Source organism: Heterocephalus glaber, unplaced genomic scaffold (assembly GCF_053883595.1).
Source record: "Heterocephalus glaber isolate CG9 unplaced genomic scaffold, H.glaber_assembly_v1.0 deba00001790, whole genome shotgun sequence".
In the NCBI taxonomy this organism is placed as follows: domain Eukaryota; kingdom Metazoa; phylum Chordata; class Mammalia; order Rodentia; family Bathyergidae; genus Heterocephalus; species Heterocephalus glaber.
Genome location: NW_028258473.1, coordinates 4,314,076 through 4,333,939, shown reverse-complemented (window position 1 = coordinate 4,333,939; position 19,864 = coordinate 4,314,076). Strand labels below are relative to the sequence as shown.

The following is a 19,864-nucleotide window of genomic DNA, read 5'->3' as shown; positions in this document are numbered from 1 at the left end:
CCTGCTGAACCAGATGAGACACAGCTGAGCCTGACTATCCTAATATTGGCCTTTCTCAGTTGTGTGATTGGTTCTAAGTTGTGAAAAAATACGTATAATGATTTGAGCGACTTACCTTGGAGAGTTCCTGTCCAGGACCACACTGTTGACAAGTGACACAGCGTCCCCATTGGTCCCAGTACTCATTTTCTTGGCAATCCATGATAAGAAAACTGTGGGTACAGAATATAAGAACTAAGGAGCTAATAGAAAAGTACTGCAAGATAATTAATGACTTCCATGACATTAATTTCTAGGTCCACTTAATCTAATCTCTGGCTCTTAATGAGAGGAGCTGAGAAAGCCAAACCAAAATATCTAATTCTTATATAACCTTAACCACATGCCACAAACTCTTCTAAATGCTTTACATTTAATAACTCATTCAATTATCAAAATATATATATATCTGGGATCATTATTAGCTCCATTCTGCAGATAGGGAAACTGAGGCACAGGGACAAAGTACTTGCTTATATGGTCATAGTTAGTGGTTTTATCAAAAGCTGAATTAGTAAAGAGATAATAGGAGAAATAACTGGCTTCTGTACATATATACAAAAAACCACAATCCTTGTGTAACCAGCTCTTAAAGGTTTAGTAAGCACTTCCTTATCTATATTATTTGATGTGCACAATAGCCCCATGACTTAAAGAGCATAGGTATTATTATCTTTATTTTATGGATGAAAAAGCTGAAACATTGTTCTTCTTTGCTAACAGTGTATTCCGTACTTCTGAGGGCCATTTCCTGCCATTGCTTTTGTCCTAGGCAGAATGGGATGGGAGGATGATACAGTATGTAGAAATAACCTGGGGCACTAAGGTGTTGAGAAGGGAAAACATAACTCAGATAATAGTTTCTGACAGACAGATGGCATAAGGCATGCAATGGACAGAGTTTTGGATATATGGACTTTAATCCTTGCTGCAGAGTTTTCTCAGAACTAAGAGGTTTTCTAAGACATGACACCTTCAGTGCTAAAACTGGGAGAGTTTCACCATAGCTGGCTCTTTCTGGGAGAATGTTTAAAAGTCAGATTCATTTTTAAGTTCAACAAAGTGAGTCTTATACACCTTTGATACAAATACACAATATAAAGCATAAAAAAACGAACACACACAAATACTGTAAATAATGCTTTTGGACATCCTAAGCTCTGATTGAGCACTGTACTACTGCACACTATCACACTGTACAGTAAGCACACAGCAGCACAGCTGTGACCGTGTCTGCCAGATGTGTGAGCTACTTCCATGATTTGTTCTCATCTACAAATGTTTGTAATGTGAGGTCAGTTAGTATCTGTTAAAGTTTGCAACTCAAATGTTTGTAAGCTGGGGACTTAGCTGTATATATAGGGTAGCCTTCTACAAAGAAGAATTTAATGGAGGTGGCTCAAGTAATTGATAAATGGTCCCAGTCCTTATAAAAGAGTAAGGTGTGGTGAGATTTTTTGCTTGCTCCTATCATGGTGAATTTCATGTGGTTTCTCAAAGTCCCTAAAACCCTGGGTGTATGTAGCTCAATGGGAAAACATGTACACAGCATGCACAAGGCCTTAGGTTCCATTTCTAGAACCACAAAAACAAAAGCCCTAAATGTGTACTTCCAATCCAGAAGAAAGAATGTATATGTATTCCCTGAGAGGCCACCACAGAAGTCCCCAATAGAGATAAGATATCCTAGCTGATATTCCTGTTTTCTCGCTATTAAGTAGGCTCCACTTTCTCATTTCTTCATTCTAAAGAAAGTGGTCTACGAAATCCATATTGAGCCGGGTGTTATGGCACAATCCTAGTACTCTGGGAGGCTAAGGCAAGAGGACTGCAAGTTCAAGTCCGGCCTGGGTGATTTAGTGATTTAGCGAGACTCTGCCACAAAATAAAGAAAAAATAATAAAAGGCCTGGAGATATAGCTCAGTGTGAAGGTTCTGGATTAAACCCCTAGTATGTGAAAGAAGAAAGAAAGAAAGAAAGAAAGAAAGAAAGAAAGAAAGAAAGAAAGAAAGAAAGAAAGAAAAGAAAAGAAAAGAAAAGAAAAGAGAGAAATCCATTTTTGTAGAAGATAAATATATCCTCCACTCTGTTGTTTTGATTATTGGCTCAAGGAATCAGCCTATGTAGGCCTCCTCTCTTCTTCTTGCTGTCCACCATTCTCACTGAGCACAAAAACGATCAGTGGTCTCATAGTACTCATGACAAGGGAATTCTCCACCCTGAGAACAAAGCCAGCCTCCCCATAACTTTTTCTTGTCTAGCAAAACAGAAAACATTGGCAGGAGCCAAAGAACAGAACTCCTTTTGAAATAAGCTCTTGACTCAGGCCATCTGAAATTTTCATGGCAGCTGGTGGTGACCTTTAAGTGTCTGTGGCAAGCTATTTGGTTTGGTTTCCAGAGCTCCAGCCACTTAGTAAACATCATATGACAAGGACACATCCCTCTAACTCCATTTTTTAGATTTCTGTCTAGGTGAAATAGGCTTATTGCCAAATCCTCATATCAGGACCTAGAGAACGAAAAGAGGATTTCTTTTTCCCTCTGTTTTTGTCAAATTGTTTATCCAAAGCATATAAATTAAAGTAACTTTCATTAGAAGGTTAACAAATTGCTTTTATTAAAGAGAACAAAATCACACTGACTCTGGACTACTCCAAAGAAGTCAGTACATAAGGACAAAATTGTTTAATGAGAGTTTAATCCATAAACAATATGTGACATTGTATCAAGTTTTTCCTTGTGGGCAGCAGTGCAACTACCTTTTTATTTTAAGAGAAAGTAAGAAACAATAAATAGGTTTTGAGAAAATCAGCTGCTCTCATGAACTGCAGATAGATACTCCTCTAAAGTGTCACAGAGAAGTTGACTGAATCCTCCAAACTGCTCGCTGAGTCAGCAACACAGACAGAACTATAAAATTCCCTAGAATAGAGCCCACTGCATGCCCAGTGCCTAGCTTTGTACCTGGCAAAGAGTGGGCACCACAACCTCGGTTGCTGTTTGTTAGCTTGTCAACATGTTTTGCTTTCTGGACTATGGTTATGTGTCTAGCCACCTACATTATATCTTTCTCAAGAAATGACTTCCAAACAGTAAGTAATAACCTCACATGAGGAAAAAGCAAATGTCTTAGGGATATGGAGACCTGAGTATGAATCCCAGCTCTACAATTCACTAGTTGTATGTCCTTAAAAATGGTTTCATCTTTCACAGCATCTGCAAAAATGTAGATTTTATTGCCTACTTTGCCTAGCAATTTAGAGAATTGAATGTAACAATACATGTTAAAGACCTAATATAGGGCTCAGTGCATCTGAGATGCGTGGGAATTAGTGAATTCTCTTCCCTCTCCTCCCTCCCCTTTGGAAGGGTGGGGATTTTACTGAGGAGTGCATACTTGTCATTCTTAAGATTTGTGAGGAGGAAAAAGGAAAGGCATCTAAGCTTCTTCATTGACCCACTGTAGCTACAACATGAAAGTCATGCCTAAAACATGGATGTCACCACAGCACATTCCTCCTCACTAACTGCTGCCACCAGCAACCTGAAGCTTAAGAACATGATTCCTCTCAGTATCCTGAATACCTAAGTCACTTTGCCTAAAAGGGACATTGTTCTCACTGTTTGCTGGCCATTTTTCATCAAGATATCCTGAATATGGTAAACTCACCTGACAAAAGTTTGGAAACCTCAGACAATTGCCTTTGAAATGGAAATTCAAAAGAAATTAGTGGGGATGAAACAGAGGGGAAGTGTTAAGTGCCCTTTTGTCTCCTCCCCTGGAGTATGACACATTCTAGGGTTCTGCTTCTGCCCAAACTGTATCCACTCAGCTGTACTGTTTGCAGGCTATGCCTTGAAATACTGTCTCCAACTTACTCAACACAGAAAGAAAAGCACAAAGAAAATGGATGGACAAAGAACAAAGCAGCCTACATAGCTGCAGTGGAAAAAAGTCTGTGGAATTCCTGATAGGAATTCCACTTCTATCCTCAACTCAAACTTCTCACTGGAGTTTAGGCAGCTCATTCAGTTTCTCCATTCATAAAATGGGGATACCTCTACCTGCATTGTGTAACCCTTAAGAGTAGTTTAGACATCAAATGAAATAATGTAGCAGTGGTCTAGAAAACTCATGTGCATCATATTCTGGGACTATTTGCTTGTTTTTTTATTGCAGTACAAAACATACATAGTAAAGAGCACAGCTATTAAGTGAACTAATGAATCTTTACCTATGTATACACTCATGTAACCATTGCCCAGATAAAGATACAGAAGATTTCCATTACCTCAGCAGGCTCCCTCTGAACAGGGAAATGATTTCTTACCAGAAGAAGCCTGTGCTGTAGCTAACCCAGTAGCAAACAAAAGGCTCTTCCAAGCTCTAACCCCTCCTGCACCTAAAACATGTCCAGGTCTCACTCAGACTTACCAGGACATGTTTTCCTTCATTATCCTTTGTTCTCAGTAGAGTTTCTGTGACCCCTGCTTCCTGCCATATATAAATAAGGTGAATCCTAGTGTACCTTTCTATCCAATTGTATAAGCTGAATGTATCTTCCTCAACCAATGAACTAATGTTAAGTGTATTGCCACTGTATTTTCACCCCTCTTTTCCCAAATCTATATAAACCCTGTCCACCGCCCAGACAGGACTGATCGCTTTGTGGAGAAGTTCTGATCAGTCGACTAGCAAAATAAACCTGCCTCCAACTTCCAGGGTGTGTGCTCAATTCTTCTCAGCTTAACTCTGTTATACCACTTACAGCTACAACACTGTGTGTTACATTTGCTACAATACCTCATGGCCTTTCCCCAGGCAATACCAACTCTGTTCCCAGGTAATTGCTACTCTGGTTTCTGTCACTATGATTACTTTTACTAATCCTTGAACTTAATATAGACTGAAATCATACAAGAGTTCTGGCTTACAAAAGTTTTTTCTTAATAAGAAACAAAAAATTCCATACTTTAAAATTTTTTTTCTTACAAGAAAATATAGGTGTATAAATTTGTGACCTTGGATTAGGCAATAGTTTCTTAGGCAAAACACCAAATGCATAAGCAACAAAAGAAAAAATAGATAAATTTACACTTAATTTTATAACTTAAAAATTTGAAACTCCTATGCTTTAAAGGACATTATAACAATATTAGGAAGGATGGAGGAAGGGTGGAAGATTGGATATGATAGGTTCACATTGGGTGCATGTGTTACAACATCACACTGAAACACATGTATATGTACAGTAAATATATTAATCAGAAATAAAATATTAAAAGTGTAAATGAAAAGAAAACCCACATAATGTGAGAAAAATTTACACATCTTACCTCTGATCAGAGACTTGTACCTAGAATACACTGAGAACTCTTATATCTCAAAAAGAAAAAAGACAACACTACTTTAAATAGGCACAATATTTCAGCAGACATTACTGAAATAAAATATACAAATAGCCTATAAGAACATGAAAACATACTCAGTATCATTAGGAATACAGGGAATGCAAATCAAAACTACAATGAAATACCACTTTATATCCACTATGGCAGCCATAATAAAAAATGAAGAAATTGGAACCTTCATATACTGCTGCTAGTGGGAATGTAAAGTGATGCAGTTCCTTTTAAAAATAATTTTGCAGTCTCTCAAAATGTTTAATATAGTATTACTATATGACTTAGTAATTCCATTCTTAAGTATATACTGCAAAAAACTGAAAACATATGTTTATACAAAACTTATACATGAATATTCCTAGCAACATTATTTATGATGCCCTAAAACATAGAAAAAAACAAATGTCCATCATCTTATAAGCAGATAAACCAATTTTGGTCCAATCATAGAATGAAATGTTATTTAGTGCAAAAATAATGAAGTACTTATTGCATGCTATAATGTGTTTGTTTTGTTTTGTTTTGTTACTGGGAATCGAACTCAGGACCTTGCACTTATGAGGCAGGCATGGTGCCACTAAGTTAAATCCCTGGCCCTGCATGCTATGGTGTGGGTGAGCCTTGAAAACATGTACAGTGAAAGAAACCAGACCCAAAACAGCAAGCATGATTCCATTTACAGGAAAAGTTCAGAATAGGCAACCCATACAGAGAGAAACTAGATTTACTGTTTGCCAGGTGTTGAGGGGAGGAGAGAGTGATTGTTTAATGAATATGAATTGCTTTTAGCCTTGATGAAAATGGCCTGGAATTAGTGATAATTGTTGTACAACTTTGTATATAATACTGAAATCCAACAAATCACATACTTTCTCAGGTTTTTATTTAATACTTTATATTATTCTAGTAGATATTCCCTAAGTTATGCCCAAAATAAAGTATTTTAAAGCTGCTATAGACATTCTTATATGTGCCTCTGTGATTTGCTTCACTGAAACTTTATCTCTCTCCCCCTGCAATAAATAAATATAGATATAGATCGTGTGTGTGTGTGTGAAAGCATGTGTGTGTGTGCGCGTGTGTGCTGCATTTAATAAGAAGTGCTGACAACTGACAACATGACTAGTTTTTCTTTATTTCGCCAGTTTCTTGTCATGCTGCTGCTCTCCCTGACCATTTCCTTTGTTCTGATTTAAAAAAATAATAACTTAGCAGAGTAAAACTGCAGACAAATAGGGAAGAGGAGAAGCAATGAGGCTGATGTTAATGATAATCCCCACATTAGCTTATTGCATGCTAAATAATTGATGTTGGCCAAGTTTCTGATGGATGAATGTGAGGTACTCAGGCTGCTGAGGGTGCAGCTGCCTCTGGCCTCAGCTTGTGGCTGCTGCTCTTCTCAATTTGCACACATGCCTGTGGGGTGAAACATACTCTTTCTATCTAGACCCAGTAGGCAGAACAGGATGACAAACCTAAATAAAGAACTCAAGACTTCATGATATTTGCTTTGCTTGGACAGAGCAGGAGGTTTGGGATTTAAAAGTGCAAGGAAGACAGCAGCTGGTTCATTCTCCTCCATTCCTCTCCTGTGAGCCCAGTCACCCAGCCACTTGCACAGGATTGGCAAAATCAAAGCAGTTGTTTAGTCTGGCCCTGAGATTTTCTTTGAAAATCAAGCATTTAATCTGCATAGGTCCCTCATCATTTCCAGATATTTGGCCTATAATCCAGATGTTGCTTGATGATTTGGTGCTGATTTTCAGCCTCCTCCTTTCTGTCCTGGCCCAGAGCCATTCCTATCCCAGCCTTTTCTTGGCCATAACCTACTTCCAAACTACCAAATATCTCATTTACTCCCTGCTCCACTATTTGTGAATTTTGCCTTTCTTCTTTTAGCTCAGTATGGTAAATATACCCAGGCCCAGCTCTACCATTAGGAACATGCTCCTACTCAGTGTCAGAATTGCGATTCCCATTTGTAGCATGAGGGAGATCCTTTGGTCAATCTCTTAGCCCAGTGGTTCTCACTCTTGGCTGCACCTTGGGAGCTCTAAAATACAGTAATACTTAGGTTTTACCTCAGAGATTTTGATTTAATTAGTCAGAGGTATGACATGAGCATCCGTAATTTGTACAGTAAACCAGGTTATTTTCATATGCAGTCAATATTAAAAATATCATTGTTCTAAAGATTCTTTTGGGTTTGGTCTTATCTGTTTGGCCTGTGTATAACGAGGTACAGTCAGATGAAGTTTCTCTGTCCCTCCACATTCAGTGGGAATCTAATGAAAGAATATACTCATAAAAGGCTCACTCATTTTTTCTAGAACTAATATGACATAAATGTATAAAGGGGATGAAGGTGAGGTAGTTCTTTTAAAGCATGATATATATGTCATTTTCAACTTGAAAATCCTTTAGTGGATGTCCTTTTCACTCATAATGAAACTAAAGTGCATCTAATAGCTGATGAAGCCTTAAATGATCTGCCTACCTTAATTTCCCCATCTCTTTTGTCCCACTCTCTACTACTCTTGCCCTTACTCTTTTCAATCCATTCATAATAACCTCCTTGCTGTTCTTCAAATTAATCATGAATGCTCTCACTTTACACTTGATCTTAGCCAAAAGGCTGAGAAGCGATGATGAATGTTCTCACTTTAAGGCTTCCATACCTGCTCAAGATAGCAATGTTCAGATATTCATATAACTGACTCCTTCATCTTCTCAGTTCTTTGTTCTTATACCATCTTCCTATTAAAACTTCTCTGACCACTCTTAAAATTACAACTTTCACCCATACTTTCTATCCCTTTACTGTTTTATTATTCTTTACAACACTTATGACCTTCTGACATACAAAATATTTTGCTTCTTTATTTTCTGTTCTTTCTCCATCTAGACTATAAGCACCATGAGACAATAGTGCTAATTATGTTCACTTCTTCATCCCTGGTGCTTAAAAGGGTGACTAGCACATAGTATACTCTATTTGTTGGATGAGTAAATCTACAGATTAATAGTAACCAATTTTTGGCCAGAGTGAAAGGTTTCACAGTTTGTAAGGGATTTCACATCAATTAGCTCAATAAATTTTCACAATAAACCTAGGAGGTAGTTAAGGATTATTATCATCAATTAACAGGTTTCATAAAAAGAAGACAACTGAGGCTCAGAAAGAAAGAATTATTTGAAGTTTATTCAGTTAGTAAGAGACAAAGCCAGAACTGAAAGGAATTTAGTGCCCATGAATGTGGCATGTTTCCCAAGACAGTATAAAACTAAAATAAGGAGAAGGTCCTTCCAGCCTTCAGTGAAATTTCATTTTTCTTCAGGGATATTTTGGGTGGGCCAAAAAGCATTTTCTGAACATCAGTCTGATTGTGCTTTAATCTTTGATAGAGTTACTGCTCAAGCTTTAGGAAATAGTTCAGGACAAGAGCTCTGGCAAAAAAACAGAGAAAACGTGATGGTAGGAGACATACACCTTACAAAGTAAGGAACAAAAGAAAAATATGAGCCAAAGAAAATTTTGAGAGTTTCTGGTGGGAAACCAGCAGAATCCCAGGGCCATGAAGTGTATAAAAGTAGAGTTGCTTGATGGAAAAAAACAAAAAACAAAGACAACACTGCTTTTCAATCACTGTAAGTATGAAGATGGGGACAGAGGAATATTTCAATGGTTTTTCCCCAGTAGGCAATTGAAATGTGTGGAATATAGGCTGGAACTGAAGATAAGCCAAGTGCATAAGAATAGCAGTTCTTGTTCATGGCTTCATATCAGAATCAAGTAAAAGACTTTTTATAAAACAGTCATGCTCCAGGCTAAGTAAATCAACACCTCTGTTAGTAAAGAACCACAGATTTAGGTAAATCATGTTAAAAGTTTAGAAAGGTAAAGAAGAATGCCAAGAACAAAACATTGAGGGACACCAATATATGGAACTGAAAGAGAAAAAACAGCCATGAGCAATCGAGAAAAGGAAGCCATGGAAGAGAAAACAGAACCTGGATAGGACAGGAGAGGACAAAGGTATAAGAAGTAAGAGGTAAATAGTGTCAATAGTATAGGGAGGTGAGGGAGAGTCAGGGCTGGAGATGTGTTATTTTGATTTTGATTTGGTTTCATAGGTTTGTGGTAAAAGTAAATTTTGTTTGGTTTGGTTTTTTGGTGGATTCCTGTAATGCCAGTACAGAGGGAGGCTGATGCAGGGGGATCACAAGTTTGAGCCCAGCCTTGGCAATGTAGCATCTTAGCAAGACCCTTCCTCAAAAATAAAAAGAAAAAAAGAAAAGGGCTGGGATGTACTCAGTACTAAGGCCACACACAAAACACTGTCTACTTGTGTTCAAGTGAGTTAAAATATGTGCCTGAAATGGAAATAATTCAGAGGCCACAGATGGTTTTTAATAAGCTTCTCTCTCCATTTCCTCAGTTACTGAAGAATTCCAACTGTTAGTGACAGAAACATCTGGTCCAGCAATGTCAAGATTAGCACAAAGGAGAATGAAGGAAACTGAAAAACTAAAGAAGCCTCACCTGTTTATTTTGTCCTTTATTCTAGTACACAAAGCAAGAGATAATGCCTCATTTGGAGTAAAAAAAATCTTATTAAAAGCAGTTATTACTGTATAGATAGAATTAATAACCAATTGCTCTAGGTCACTTCCATTCAGCCAAAGGCAGACGTTAACCATATGAGTCAAATTCTTTCTTTTTCAAAACACCTATATGCATAGTCAAACACAAAACACAAAACACTCACACACACACACACACACACACACACACACACACTGGGAAAAAAGTATAGAAACCTCAAAGGGTGAATACAGCTTAAAAAGCTGTAAGTTGAGTAGAAGAAAAAGCTAAACAATATAAATACTTGGTTAGAGTCTGGCAGTTGCTAAGAAGGAATTGTTGCAAAAAAAATAAATTGTGCAGCCCCAAATATGATACAATTAATAAAAGAAATGAGGTGAGATTAAGACCAGTGAATTCTGAGCTGATTATAAGGGGAAATTCCATTTTAATAATTCCCCAAACAATCTTCCCAAGTGGAACAAAGGCACAGAAACCACCACACTGAGGGACAAAATGAGATAATGTATGCAAAAATACTCTGGAAACTACAGATTGAGCTACATATGTGATGAACTGCTATGATTGTTGTTATTACCTCACCCAGAGCTAGGGAGCAAAGGGCATTGGAAACAAGTCACATGCCAGACCAACATTCAGCCAATACCTGAAGTCTTTGTTTTGTTATACTACTGTCCTAACCAAAATGAGTCACTTATTCATGTACTGACCACTAAGACACCATGAAATTATGGTATCATCAAAAACTACTCAACCAGCGGTACTGGGAGTGGAGGTTCATTGATTTCCCAAGGAAGCTTTTGGCTGTGAAGCATTAGCTGGCAATTGAATTAATGGTACGATTTCTTTGCAGGGCTGGGAAGTAGATAAAACTCAATCAGGTGTTCTCATTTCAGATTTGCACTAATGATTTTTTATCTTACCCCACACTGTCTTCATAGTACCCAATTTATCAAGCAATCTAGAATAGGTGTGTCTCTGAAAATATATCAATAAGAACAGTCCATTTTCCCCAGAGCAATCCAAAACCTATCAAGTGCTCCATCTTTTCCTCAACAGTCAGGGAATAAATACTCTAAAGGAGCAGAGCAACAGACCAAGGGGCATTTGCAAGAACAACCCAAGGTCATATCCATACAAAAGAACAGGGAGAAAAGGCCCATAAGCTGAGGTACAGGTTGAGATCCTGCTCCCAAAATATTTCTTGCCCTTAAAAGCAAAGCTGAAGAAAGGTGTAGGACTTGACAGGGCTGTGAGATAAGGTGAAATTGATAAATAAGAAGCATATGATCTCATATGTAAATACACATTCTGACAAGCTAAGAGTCAAAAGGGAGTTGAAGACTCATCTTAGCAATTGGGAGGCTGAGACAGGAGGACCAACACAAGTTTGAGGCCAGCCAGCTTTACAGAGTGAGTTCCAAGCCAGCCAGAACTACATAGTAAGACCTTATCTCAAAACAAACAAAGAAAACAACAAACAACAAATGAAACTCATCTGAGTCCCAACTGCTTGTCATTCAATAGAGAAATAGCATCCAACTCTACATGCACTCTTTTAGTAATAGGCACCTCAGTGCTCACAAGACAGCACATTCCAGAATGGCTTATTTTTTTCTTTGGCCACTGGTTAAAATTTTCAAACCATCAAGTAACCGAAAATATACAGACATGGAATTCTAAAAGGATTCTTTAAAAGAACCTAATTCCATTGCTTTATAACCCAAATGGGGAAACCGAGGCTAACACTAAACCTACTAGGTGTCTCTTTCCAGAAACACTCTGGTGTAGGATGTAGGTAGTATTCTCTCTCTTTTTCAGGAAAATGGATGCTTGAAGTAATTCAGTTTTTCTCACTTGACTTACTACTGATACTAGAGGCAGGTGGGAGTAACAATTCTTTATTGTATCAAGCTAGTTAGCACTAACTGCTACCTCACAGTTTGTGTAAAAAAAAATACCACTCCCACATATTTCTAAATGCCCTATGGGTATACTGATTCTGGTTGGGAATGTAAGGTACATAATGTGCTTAAGATCCCAAAGGGCAGGTAATTAGAAGACCCAAAACTTAAAAATAGCCGGGTCCAACTCAGAAGGGTGATCTCGTTTCTAATGCAACATCCACACAGGTGGGATTGGAACGCCTAGCTTCTTAAAGTCTAAGCCAACCCCAAGAGATTCTGGATTTCTCCTTCTTCCTTTAATCCCACATAATTTATCAACTCCAAATTTCTGAAGATTCTTTTGTGATTCCTTGTTAAATGCACTGCCTCCTTTCCACGCCTGCAGCCACCACTTCAGATCCAGAATCCTGTACACTCTCACCTCTTGTGTTTTCCTATTTCAACTTATCTGACTCACATTTACCAGATTTTTTCTAAAGTATACATCTGACTTTTTCTTTAGCTTACAAACTCCAAATCAAATTAAAACTCAAGCCTCCAAAGTTTTCTGTAGTTTTCCACCAATCTAACAAGTTAACTTTAACTTCCACTTTCCCTAATTATACTCTAAAATTCAGCACAGCGGGTGTTCTGTTCACATGCTCTGACCTTCCCTCCATTCCTGCAGTTTTTCCTGTTGTTTTCTCTGCTTAAACTGCTTTCTCTCCTATCTCCACCTGTTGAAATTCTATCTGTTCTCCATGATCCATCTTAAATAAAATAGTTATTAATCATTGGGTGCTTATTTTGGGCCATCCACTATACTAACTGTGTGTAAATATTTTACATGAATTATCTCATTTAATCCCTACAACAATCCAGTGAGGTAGGTGATAGTATTTCGTCTTAGAGTTAACTCAAAGGGGAGGAAGTGATTGTATTTGTCCAAGTTACACAATAAATGTTGGGAATGGCATCTGGAGTCAAATAGTCTGGCTCTGGAGCCCTGAGAAGTGTTACAATTTCAAGCACCACTCAAAAACAGTTTTCTGATTTTCTCTAGCTTGACCTGATATGATCCTTACTTGACAATCTCAGAGCACTTTGCACCTTTAAAATCTATCTTCTGTTATATTTACTTGTGTTCTTATACCCATGATGAACCTGTTTGGGACCAGTGATCACAACCTGTATCTTAGGCATCTCACTATCTCACACTTGATGGCACAAAGTAGGTACTCCGTAAGTCTGTTAAATTGAACAGAGGGTATGATGGGGTAAGGAGGGCACAGGACAGTTATCTAGGGAAGATGCTCCACACTTTCTTACCCCAGCCATCCTGTATGACATTGGGCAGAGCTGCCAATACCTGTCCAAATAAGACTCTGGGATCTGCTTTCCCAGCCTGGTCTCTGGCGGATCTCTTCTTGTACCCCAGTTCTTTCAGCTGCCTGGGTCTTGGCCAATGTTTGGGGTGGGGCAGGATCAAAATATCACTGCCCTGGGCTCAGCTTCCAAGAGTGAGGATCAAGTGAAATTCAGCTGGGTGGGTGTGGGAGTGGATTGAAAGCCCCCATACAGAGTCAACGTGCTGTTTACACAAGTCCTGACTTGCCTAGGGAACACTTGGGTGAGCCAGCAGTTCAGCTTCCCTCCTGGGTGTTCCACATGTCTTAACCCTTTTCCTTTCTCAGCTAACTCCCAGCCTCTTTCTTTTCTTTATCTCCCATCCCCAGATGCGCAAGGCAGTTGGACAAGTACAGGCATGTTCCCAAAAACCGTGCCTATACAGGGGAGAACTGTCTCATCAAGGCTCCACGGATATCAGCCTAGGTTCTTGGCACCTCAGACAGAGCCTCCAGACACAAATGGGTGGACTGACCAATAGCCACGAGACACTTTTCCAGCCATTCTTACTTTTTGCAGCACCATGGCAGGGACATCCTGACCTGATCCTTTCTTTTCACCGCTCCCAGTCCCCTTGCCACACCAGGGGTGTTCCCACATTTACCCTGTAATGAATGGATAGATGGCTTTTACTACAACAACGGGATTCGCAGGAAAAGAAAAACACACTTAAGCACAGACTAGACGTGCTGCCCAGCCCCCGCCCCTCAACCCCAACCCTAAACACCACACTCACAGTATAAGAAATCCGTTGCAATCAAAGCTTCACTCCACTCATTTCACAAACACTTGTAGCAACAACTTATCAAATCCATCCACCCTCAATCCTTTTCATACAATGCCTACTTTCCTCTTCCCTTTAGGCTCCCGGGACTGCTATTGGACTGCTTGGTATGTGTAGGCGTGGCTATGCAAAGAAGTTCCACCCTGGAGAGGGACACTGTGAGTCTTGGAGGTAAACAGGGATCTAGCTAGTAGTGTGGCAGGAGTTCCAAATCTCCTGAGAACTGAAGAGAAGGCAAGGGAGCAGAGAGCCAGGGAGTTAGACCCAACCCAGTCTGTGGGAACAGGGGGGTAAGGGTCAAGTGGTTGGAGGCCGCTGAATGCAGCATAGCTCTTCAAAGTTCTGTGCATGATTTAGCAGACCTGGAGTTTGACAGGAAAAATTAATGTTAGAAGAGTAAGTACATTCAGACACATGGCAGGGGGGAGGTGGCGCTTCCCAGCTCTGGGCCTGCTTCTACCCACCCCCACCCTTGCTTTCTGCTTTCATAAAATACTCATTTCTGCAGAAAAGTAGGTAGGATTTTGACAGGAGGAAGAGAAGAGATGTGAAGCTGGAGAAAGACCACTAAAAATGAAGGGAAACTGAATTCTGGACTTGACTTGAACTTTAAGCAAACCTTCACCTTCTGTGAGGCTCTGGGTTTCTCTGTGTACAAGGAGGAGATTGGATTACATAGTCTATAAAGGCCCTTCCCAGGACAACACTTTGAGAGTATATGTCTATGATCTTACAGGCAGCAGTGGGGAAGTCCTGGAATGTTGTGCCTGACCTTAAAAAACTTGCAGAGATAAGACAGAGAGGACACAGAGAACAGTACACAGTATAGAATGAAAGGCCAAACTACGGGGTACAAGCTAGAAGAGAGTAAGAAGCAAGAAGAAGAACTAAAAATGAAAGAGAGAGTATATGGCCAGGGAAGGCATATGCTATTCATTGGATTGGGAAGGCTCAAAAGAGGTGGAGGAGCAAGTAGCACTTTAAATGATAAAGAGAAGCGATACTTGAGCCAAGATATAGGAGAAGGAATCAACCATGTGCCATGATTAGACTGAGGGTCTGCACCTGACCTAGGTAGAGGCTATAAAACAGAACTTCAGTGTAGGGTCTCAGTACAGGGGCTGGAAGTCTTTGGTGGAAAAGAGCTGAATAGGCACTGAAGTGACAGCATAGGTCCTGAGTTAACTCTATTGCTGTTAAGGATTTGAAGAATTTATACACAAAATAATGTTAATATGAATGAGGCAATTAGAACAATGTCTGGGACATAGTAAAGGCACACAAGTGTATGTTAGATATAAATAAATAAATACACACATGTATATACTTTAGTGTCCTCTGGTAGCATCTGTGAGATGAAAATGAAGATAGCTACCCTGTAAACTTCTTAATTCTGCTCTGAGAAGGCAGAGGAGGGACCAAAAAGAAGACCCTCATGTTTTCTTTCAGAAAAGGGACCCTTTCCCAAAGGAGAGGCTATCAGCTTTTCCTCCATCTTATGTAATCCAGAACAGATGGGTTATAGACAGTTTTGGACACTAGGGCAGTAGAAAGAATCCTGACTTGGGATTTGGAAGTCTAAGTAAAACTAACTTTATCTCTAAAACCAAGTAAATCTCCTTATTTTAGCCTCCTTTCTTCATTTGTTACTTGAAGAAGTTGTTGGACTAGATGATCTCAAAACTCTAGAGCATTGCTTCTCACAGGTGAATGTGTACATGGAATCCCAGGCATTCTGTCAAAGCCCGGATTCTGATCCAGTAGCTGAGGTACAGTGTACCAGTGAGTAGGGTTAAGGATCTCAGCTTTGTTCTCTATCAGAGAGCCATTTTGGCCCCATGTGCCATTAGAACTGAAGTTGGGTAAGGTCATTTCTTGGGTGGAATCTCCCAGCCCCTTTTTGAAGATGGGCATGAATTTTCTTCATGAACTCAAACAGTATAATCCCAAGAGATGGGTTTCTTTGACTATAATTCACTGCTGAAACCAGCCTAACCTGACAACAGGATAGACAGGTGTAGTCTCCCTCTCTTATTTCTGGGGCCAGAGAGCTTCTGCACTGGCCAAGTGAGAGATTTGGGGTACCCTACTGTGAACCTTTAGCTCTTCTCAGAAATTATCTAAGATCACTCAAGGGAATACTGGCCTTGTCTGGGTCTCAAAGAAGCCTGAACACCCTCTAATTCTTGGGTAAAATGCAGGCAGGTTGAATTATTTCAGGAGATCTCATGCATCTTCAGTCAGACTGGGCCCTTATAGCCCTTCTGGAGATTGAAAAACGAGAGCCGAAGCTGAAGTGCCAAGGGATGCTGAGACCCATGGGGTAGCTGATCTGGACCCCAGTATCTCTAAGGATGACAATTACTAAAGGTTCAGTTTCTTTACTCAGCTTGCAACATGTATAGATAAGCTTGGCTATAGATGTCAGGTTAAATGGAATTCTTCTGGATTAGAAAGTTGCATATAAGAAAGCCACTCCTAGCTGTGGAATTTGTTTTTTCAAACATCAGTTGAGTTTCAGCGCAATTCATTAGTCTTTTCTCTCATCATTAATCATCTTACCTTCCACTTGTCCAAAATATTTCAAATTCACTCTTAGCCAAGCAACCAAACACAGCCTTCAAACTTTTAGCAGACGGTTTCATTTCCAGTTTCACTGAGAACATAAAAGAGCAAGAGACTTGAACTTTCTAAATAATTTCTGACTTCTCCACATTCAAGCTCATCCATGTCGCTTACCAGAGTTTCTTCCTATTTCAGACAAATCTCTCTGAGTTCCTTCCTCTTGTCTGCTTGACTTTCTTTTTCTTGCATCTTGGTAATATCTCTTTCTCTAGATCCTTCCCCTAACCTCTGATTTTTCATTCTTAGCCAAGATTCTAGTGGCTTTAGTTATTAACTTTTTGTCCCTCTGCTATGATCTGAATATTTGTGTCCTCCAAGGATTTATATGTTGAAACCTAACCCAGGATAGTAAAGTATTTGGAGGTAAGCCTTTAGGAGGTGATTATTACACAAAGGCAGAGACCTCGGGAATGGAATTAGTGCTTTTATATAAACCACAAAGATCTGTTGTCACCTCCATTACACGAGGACCAAAGAAGGTAGTTATCCAGGAAATGGGACTTCATCTGAAATTGAATCTGCTGGCACTTTGATCTTGACTTTCAGTGTACAGAACTGTCAGAGATATATTTATATTGTTTATAAACCACCCAGTTTATGACATTTTTCTTTAGCAGCCAGAACAGGCTAAGACACCCCCTCCCCAACTGATTTTTCTGTCCTCATTCAAACTTTAACATATTAGTCTACTTGCTTGTCATTCCTTCTTGTTTGTTTGGTTTGTTGTTATTGTTGCTGTTGTTGTTTATCTTGACTTACCCAAACCCCTCTGCCTCCCTTACATACTGCTTCAGCCAGTGTAGGCCTAGAAGCTTGGCACACAACAAACAACTAAAAGGCCCTGCAACTCTGAATCATCTACATATGTAGTTGTTGATAATACTACTTCAAAATAATATGGGGACATAGCCCTTATATCTCAATCTTATGTTTTACAGTACTGGGAATCAAACCCAGGGGTATTTCCCACTGAGATACATGCAAAGCTCATATTTTAATTTTTTATTTTGAGACAGGTTCTCATTAAGTTGTCCAGGCTGACCATAATTTCAGTGATCCTCCTGTCACAGCATGCTGAGCAGCAAGTATTGCAGGTCTATACCACTACACCCGGCCACATTCAATCTTTATAATTTTATACAAAAAGCTATGGTTGCAAGAGCTAATGGACATAGATGAGAGATTACTGTACCTGGTATAACATAGAAATAAGATAATGAGAAAATGGTAGGAAAGAAAGTTTCACATTATCCACATCACCTCTTTCCCAAGTCCAGGAAGCATGTTGTGGAGGGAGATAACCTGTATGTGGAAGAAAGAGAGTGAAATGAGCACCAGAAAACCTAATGAAGTAAAGTGAACACTAGGCAAGACCCATGATTCCTGGCTGGTACCTGCACACTAGGACTAGAGGCTTTTTCAGATGTGAGGTGAGCCCCTGTAGCATTAGGCACCAGGCTAGCCTCTGTGGTCCTAGAGTTTAAGCCCATTCTGAACCACATGGGCCTCCACAGGCCTAGACCTCAGGCTAGCACTCACAGATTTAATCACCAGCCCATCCCATCCTCAGACTGGTCCCTGTGGGCCCAAGTTTTAGGCCTACCTCAGCATCAGGCCAATCCCCAGAGGCCTCGGCTCCAAAACAGTGTTTCCGGTTTAGAGGTTTGGACTCCAGGCCCACCCCAGCCTTCAGAGTAGTCCTGGTACCAGGAGAGTTCTCATAGCATCAGACTCCAGACGAGCACCTGTAGACTCATCTTCCAGTCTTGCTACAGTTTTAGGCTAGCACCAAGAAATGCAGGTCCCAGGTCAACCTCTGTTAACTCTAGGCTCCAAGCAGCCCCCCTATAGACCTAAACTTCAGGTCTGCATATCTAGGATCCAGGCAGAATCTCAATAAAACTAAATTCTAGGTACATCTCAATAGGCTTGAGGCTCTTTCTTCAAAACCTAGTTGACAGGTCACCTATAGCATGGGTGTTATGGCTTGTATCTAGATGTCCCACCAAAGCTTCATACACTCACAAGTGGGGCTTTACAGAGGTGGCTGGATCTAGGGTATGTGAATACAGATTAAGGGGATGTGATAACTAAATTAGTCCACTGACTGGTTTAGAATAGTTCTGGATGTGGATAATGGGAAAGCTCACCTACAGTGTGCATGGCACCAAACAATAGGCTTGCAACCTAGATAGGCTAAAAGGTAAAAGAAGGCTTGCTGCTTCCAGCTTGTCCTGCCATGGACTGTTGGTTGAATTCATAGATGTTGTGGCCATTGGTATGTGATTCCAAAAATACAGACAACAAAAGGAAAAATAGACAATTGGGATTGTATCAAACTGAAAAGAAAACAACAAACTGCTAGATCATCTAAGGAATAGGAGAAAATATGTCCAAATCATACATCTGATAAGCAGTTTATATTTAAAATAGATAATGAACTCAAACAACTCAATAGCAAGCAAAAAAATAACTGGACTAAAATATGCCAAAAATACCTGAACATTTTTTGAAAGAAGACATACAAATGATCAACGATATATGAAAAAAATGCTCAATATCATTAATTATCAGGGAAATGCAAATTAAAACTGTAATGAGATATTACCTCATACCTGTTAGAATGAACATTATCAAAAAGATGAGAGATAACAAGTGTTGGCATGGATGTGGGGAAAAGAAAATCCTTGTTTCCTGTTAGTGACAATATGAATTAACATATAGCCACTATGGAAAATAGAATGGTGGTCCTCAAAAAATTAAAAGTCGAACTACCATATTTTGCAGAAGTCTCACTACTAGATATATACCTAATGGACTAAAATTAGTATGTTAAAGATATATCTGCACTGTTATATTCATTGGAACATTATCCACAGCAGCCAAGATATGGGATGAACCTAAGTGCCATCAATAGATGAATGGACAAAGAAAATGTATTATATATAATAAGCAATGGAATACTATCCACTCTTGTCATTTGAGACAATATGAATGATGCTGGAGAACATGATGGTAAGTGAAATAACTCAGGAACAAAAAACTTAATACTGTCCAATTTAACTCATATGTAGAATTTTAAAATATTGAAAACATAAAAGCAGAGAA

The 19,864-nt window shown here is 39.3% G+C and overlaps 1 protein-coding gene across 6 annotated transcripts in view; it reads right to left on the bottom strand.

Annotated features, from left to right (window-relative positions):
• Eda2r (ectodysplasin A2 receptor) overlaps positions 1-14,217 on the bottom strand; it is a 32,564-nt gene extending 18,347 nt beyond the window's left edge. For 3 of the 6 annotated variants that reach the window (XM_021250217.2, XM_021250219.2, XM_021250221.2), the window contains exons 1-2: positions 14,084-14,198; positions 116-212 (exon numbers count right to left, since the gene is read on the bottom strand). In XM_021250217.2, coding sequence (XP_021105876.1) covers positions 116-202 — 87 coding nt within the window. In that variant the 5' untranslated portion in view covers positions 203-212; positions 14,084-14,198. Of the gene's footprint in view, positions 1-115; positions 213-13,857; positions 13,953-14,083 lie in introns of all 6 variants that reach the window. The other 3 variants (XM_021250216.2, XM_004872242.3, XM_087203207.1) reach the window with 2 other exon arrangements.
• Positions 14,218-19,864: the final 5,647 nt, after the last annotated feature.